The sequence below is a fragment of the Microtus ochrogaster genome, chromosome 8 (assembly GCF_000317375.1).
Source record: "Microtus ochrogaster isolate Prairie Vole_2 chromosome 8, MicOch1.0, whole genome shotgun sequence".
NCBI lineage: Eukaryota > Metazoa > Chordata > Mammalia > Rodentia > Cricetidae > Microtus > Microtus ochrogaster.
The window spans coordinates 39,944,527-39,950,571 of NC_022015.1; the positions used below are offsets into that span (position 1 = coordinate 39,944,527).

General features: G+C 42.4%; 1 protein-coding gene and 1 non-coding gene across 2 annotated transcripts in view; one reads left to right on the forward strand and one right to left on the reverse strand.

Annotated features, from left to right (window-relative positions):
- The window catches only part of Pacs1 (phosphofurin acidic cluster sorting protein 1), a 146,063-nt gene that overhangs the window by 27,029 nt on the left and 112,989 nt on the right, over window positions 1-6,045 (reverse strand). The window contains exons 4-6 of the mRNA XM_005351977.2: window positions 1,571-1,715; window positions 707-798; window positions 545-625 (exon numbers count right to left, since the gene is read on the reverse strand). Of these exons, the coding sequence (XP_005352034.1) occupies window positions 545-625; window positions 707-798; window positions 1,571-1,715 (318 nt within the window). The remainder of the gene's footprint in view (window positions 1-544; window positions 626-706; window positions 799-1,570; window positions 1,716-6,045) is intronic.
- LOC113456607 lies at window positions 1,254-1,356 on the forward strand. The gene has a single exon (XR_003377365.1). It is a non-coding gene; the product is annotated as a U6 spliceosomal RNA (small nuclear RNA).

Below are 6,045 nucleotides of genomic sequence, written 5' to 3' on the forward strand. Positions count from 1 at the left end.
AAAAAAAAAAAAAAAACCAAAAAAACAAAAAAACAAACAAAAAAAGAAATCTTAGTTAGGAGACATAATTCAAACACTGCCAACTCCAAGGTTAAGAACTAGATCTAACGTAACTGAATCTCTCACACCCAGAGTTTCTGCAGTTCTCCAGTACTAGTCCAACACAGCAATAATCTAGAAAGCTGGCTTTACTCTACAGTGAACAGTGCACCACTTGACACAATCATCCAGAGAGGAAAAGTCTGAGGCATTGTGCTCCTTAAAGAAATGTTTGGATTGTTTTAAGATCTAGAAAAACGGTTATAGCCTTCTTTCTATTCTGCATTATCTATGGCCTATAACATCCTGTGTACCACAGGTGCTCCTAACATGCTGATTATTAGTGGGTGGTAGTAGGGGTGCTGGTGATATATCAGAATATTGAGAGTGTGACCCCAAGTAGACAGGGTTCAAAACCGCACAAGGTCTTAATGTACCACTAACTCCTCACCTACTTTAGACCAAGAATCTGAGTTGTGCCATGCCCGGGACCTGGGTGGCTCACCCTAGTGATGGCTGAGGTTGAGGTCAGTTTCCTCCGAGTCTTCTTGACTTTCCGAAGATCCTCATCTTCGTAGAACAGGTCCTGAGTGGGCAGGAAACAGAATGAGCTGGGAAATTCATGGAGCCTCTCAAAACACTGTACAGAAGAGTCATAGAAAGTTACCTGCCCATGCAATGGGTCATCACTGCCTTCCTGCTCTGAGGAGAAGCTTTCTTCCTCTTCTTCGGAGTAGTTGTCAATATCTGGGGAGCGATCTAGAACAAACACCCTAGTAAGAACCTTGAACTGATTTGATCTAAATGACTTTCAAGAACAGGGATCAATACAACTGGGTTGGAGAGGGAAGGGCCACATAGAGAGTCATGGCCACACATTACTTTCAGGGATCTATAAGGGCCTCCTTCTTGGGCACATTTCATGCATGTTTGACTCAGCTTTTCCAGGATGAAGGCCAGTGCACTGGCTCCCTTATCTTCTATAGTGCCTGCAGACACTGCATATATATATATATATTTTGGTTTTTCGAGACAGGGTTTCTCTGTAGCTTTGGTGCCTGTCCCGGAACTAGCTCTTGTAGACCAGGCTGGCCTTGAACTCACAGAGATCCGCCTGCCTCTGCCTCCCGAGTGCTGGGATTAAAGGCGTGCGCCACCACCGCCCGGCTTACTGCATATAAATTTTTAAAAATTATTTAAAAATTTATTTTATGGTGCTCACTTCGGCAGCACATATACTAAAATTGGAACGATACAGAGAAGATTAGCATGGCCCCTAATAAAAGAAAAAAAAAAAAAGAAAAATTTATTTTATGTGTATGAATGTTTTGCCTGCACGTATTTATATGTGGCACATGTGTATCTGATGCCCTTGGGTGTCAGAAGAGAGTGTCAGATCCCTGGGAACTAGAATTATGGATGGTTGTAAGCCACTATGTGGAAGCTTGGAGTCAAATCCAGATCCTCCAAAAGAGCAACAAGAGCTCTAAACTGCTGAGTTATCTCTCCAGCCCCACTGTTTACATCTTACCAGACAGTTTAGACTTGATTCCTTCATGGTCAATGGGCTGGCTGGATAAAGAGTAGATTTTTATTTCTGCCACAGGCACAGAGACATCCTTCACGTTGCTGTGCAGGCCAAGCACCAAAGCACCCTCGTTAGGGTGTTGCATCACCTGTGAGCAAAGTACATAATACAAATATTTTAGCCAGAGCCAGGGTTATCTCTATAACAAACCCATGTGACATGCAAGCCAATGGCAACAGCACTCTGTTATTGTATTTTCCTTCTCACTTCCAAATCTATGCCTATGCCTTTCCTACTGCTTTTAAGGGCTTACTTTAAAAACTATCTGCAGGGGATAGAGATGGCTCAGGAGTTGTGAGTGCCTGATGTTCTTGTAGAGGACCCGAGTTCTGTTCCTAGCACCTATGTTGGGTGGCTTACAACCATCTGTAAATCTAGCTCTAGGTAATCCAACACTCTTCTGGCCTCCTTAGATACGTGTATTCATTGTACATACTGTAACACCCCCCCATACTCATGATTTAAAAATAATAATAAATCTTAAAAAGAAAGAAATCCTACAGTTGTTTCTAGCTAAGCTATTAGCGATGCTGAACCTGGCAATTTAAAACAACAACAACAACAACAGGGCTGGAGAGATGGCTCAGTGGTTAAGAGCATTGCCTGCTCTTCCAAAGGTCCTGAGTTCAATTCCCGGCAACCACATGGTGGCTCACAACCATCTGGAATGAGGTCTGGTGCCCTCTTCTGGCCTGCAGACATACACACAGACAGAATATTGTATACATTTTTTTTAAATATTAATTTATTTATTTATTAAGTATACAACATTCTGCCTCAATGTATGCCCGCACGCCAGAACAGGGCACCAGACCTCATTACAGATGGTTGTGAGCCACCATGTGGTTGCTGGGAATTGAACTCAGGACCTCTGGAAGAGCAGCCAGTACTCTTAACCTCTGAGCCATCTCTCCAGCCCTACATTTTTTTTTATTTGGTTTTTTGAGACAGGGTTTCTCTGTATACAATTGGAGCCTGTCCTGGAACTCCCTTGGTAGACCAGGCTGGCCTCGAACTCACAGAGATCCGCCTACCTCTGCCTCCCGAGTGCTGAGATTACAGGCGTGCGCCATCACCGCCCGGTGTATTGTATACATAATAAATATTTAAAACAACCACAACAAACAACAATACAGCTACCTCTAGAAATACCAGCTGCTAATCAGGGCCAGGTGCTTACAGACAATAATTGAGGCCGGGCAGTGGTGGCGCACACCTTCAATCCCAGAATTTGGGAGGCAAAGGCATGTGGATCTGTGAGTTTGAGACTAGCCTGGTCTACAGAGTGAGTTCCAGGACTGCCAGAGATACATAGAGAAGCTCAGTCTCGAAACAAAACAAAATGAAACAACACAACTGAGGCCTGAGGCTGAAATGATTGCCAATCTCTTGGGTTCCATGTTAAATTAAGTCCTTTACATGAATACTAGCTTTGAGTCTGGGTAAGGCCAGGCCTGTATGCATAGTTGGTCAGCTGTATGGCAGTGAAAATAAAAGAGCCAGAAAACAGGAAAATGGCAGGGTTTGGCCCAGGTGGAAGAGTGGGATGATGCTGTTAATTCCTCCCCACAGCCCCTCATCCTCAAATAAAACCTCAAGAGGTCAGGAAGATGGGTTGGAAGAAGACACACACATTACCAGAACCGTAACATTTTTCCTATTCTCCCAACCTCTCCCTGGCTGTCCAGGAACTATGTGTACACCAGGCTGGTCTCTAAGTCACAGAGATCCACTGCCTCTGCCTCCTGAATGCTGGGATGAAAGGTGTGTGCAGCCAAACCCACTGTATTTCATTTATTAAGGTACAGATAATTTAAAAAGCTTTCTTTCAGCATCTTTTTTCTTTCTCTTTGGCTGGCATACAGGAGTACTGTGTAAGTGAGCAGACATATCAAGGAAAACGGGAGCTTAGTTTCTTGCTGTTGGAGAAAGGAACTTGAAAGGAAGAAGGAGGAAACAAGACCAGGCCCTTTGCTATTGGGTTGGAACACAAGTAAGCACTGTGTGCTCTGGTGGGATAGCTATGTATAAACAGGAAATGGTCACGGTGTGTTTGTGTGTGGATGAAGGCTGTGTGTTCATGTATACGCACCTTCTAGTTTTTAGTTCTTTCAGCACAGGTTACGCACAGGAGCACTGCTAGTACTCTTTTATCCTGAGACAGGGTCTCGATATGTAGCTCTGGCTGTCCTGGAACTCACTAGTAGACCAGCCCTGCCTTGAACTCATAGAGATCCAGCTGCTTCTCTGCTTCTGCCCTCCGAGTGCTTGGATTCAAGGCTTGTGCTATCACACCACGCCCAACACTACCCGATTTTTAAAGTACTGTTTGCCACAAAAACACCCAGAAGCCTCAGAAAATCAGCTCATTCAGGACTGGGTCAGGGCAAGAACAAGATAAGCTTGAGCTATTTTGTACCAGAAAGTAAGATGGCCTATAAAGAAGGAAGGGTCTTATCAAAAAGGACACAGAAGACAGCTCGGAAGGGCTCTTCCAAACTAGAGCGTTTTATTTAAGTTAAATTAAAATTTAACCCCATACAAAAAAAAAAAAACCCACAAGAATCTACAGTCCATAATTGATAGAAATAAGTAGATCAAATGGTAAGTGGAGGAAGAAAGAAACGCTCTATCAACTGACCAATACAGAAGGGATGGCTAGTTTAGAAATTCAGTTTGACAGGCATCAAAATAGTAACTAATTCAGTTCAAAATCATTAACAGGTGGGGGCTAGGGAAACGTCTCAGTGGGTAAAATGTTGGCCATGTAAAAGTGAGAACATATGTCTGGATCCTCAGAACTCATGTAAAGACAGATGCAATAGTTCCACAGTAGCATGCTTCTGTAATCCTAATGGCTCTGACACTGAGATAAAAGGTGGAGCCAGGACTATCCCTGGAAGTCCACGGGCCAGTTAGCCTAGAACACATGGATATAAATAACCAAAAGACCCTGTTTTAAACAAGCTAGAAAGCAGAGACCAACACTTGAGGTTGTCATCTGATCTCCACAAGCATGTCATGGCATGTTTATACTCATATTCATAATACACCTATACATACCCACTCACGCACAGATAAAAATAATTAATACATTAATCAGGGAAAGATACAGTAATATGGTCTCAAATACTTCTATATGAAATATTTTTCACTAATGAAAACAAAATACTTTTTCTTTTCTTCCTATCTTTCTTTCATTCTTTAGTCTTTCAAGACTAAAGTGTAGCCCTGGCTATCCTGGAACTCACTCTGTAGACCAGGCTGGCCTTGAACTCACAGAGATCCAAGTGCCTCTGCCTCCCAAGTGCTGGGATTAAAGGTGTGCTCCACCACCTTTCACTACACAAATTAACGTACAGCTGTGCAACCCATACTGTGCTGGAAAGAAGACTGCTTCTTTGGTGGTTATTTTGACAAAAATGTAGATATTGAACTTAATTTAGAGACAAGGACAGAAAAAAACAGACCGAGGAGCAGTTGATAAAGTAACTAGCATGTACTCTTCAGGAACCTGCATCAGTGGTAGTGCAGGCCTTTAATCCCAGAACTCAAGAGGCAGAGAGAGGCGTGTGAATCTCTCTGAGTTCAAGGTCAGACTGGTCTACAGACCGAGTTCCAAGACAGTAAGGGCTGTTACACAAAGAAACCCTGTAAAAAAATAAAAAAATAAAAACAAAAAAGAAACCTATATCACAGTCATAAAAGGCAAAGAAGATATGAAGATCACCTCAGACTGATGGAGAAATGTAACGAACCAACTTCTAGGTCTTACCATGGGTCTTGGAAGTTCACTGAGACATTCTGCACCATGAGGTTGGGGATTGTGAGTTAGACAGAACCTTATATTAGTGTCAACATTCTGACTGTGGTGGGCAATGAAGCTTAGGTAGGACAGTATTCTCATGCTTAGAAAATTAAAGTGGTAGAGTATTAATGTGTAATGGTATAATGGGACTTCATGCAACTGACAAACTGCTCAGGAAAACAACAACAAAACCCAGCAGGTGGTGGCACACACCTTTAGTCCCAGAACCTAGGAAGCAGAGGCAGGTGGATTTCTATGAGTCTGAGGCCACCCTGGTCTAACCAGTCCCAGGACAGCCAAAGCTATATAAATTCTGTTTCAAAAATCCAAAAACCACAAACAAACAAACCCCATAAAAGAATAGCCACATTATACAGAGAGACTATCTAAGCATAATAATATGCTTTGAAGGTAAGTATTTTGGTGACTCTGCATATGGGAATTTTTTCATTATTCCTAACTTAAAAATACATACATACACACACATATGTGTATATGTATATATATATTAAAGTTAGAGCTGGTCCTGATGATGTACCTCTAGTACCAGTTACATGGAAAGCTGGAGTAGGAGGACCACTTGAGTCTAGGAGTTTTTTTTTTTTTTTTT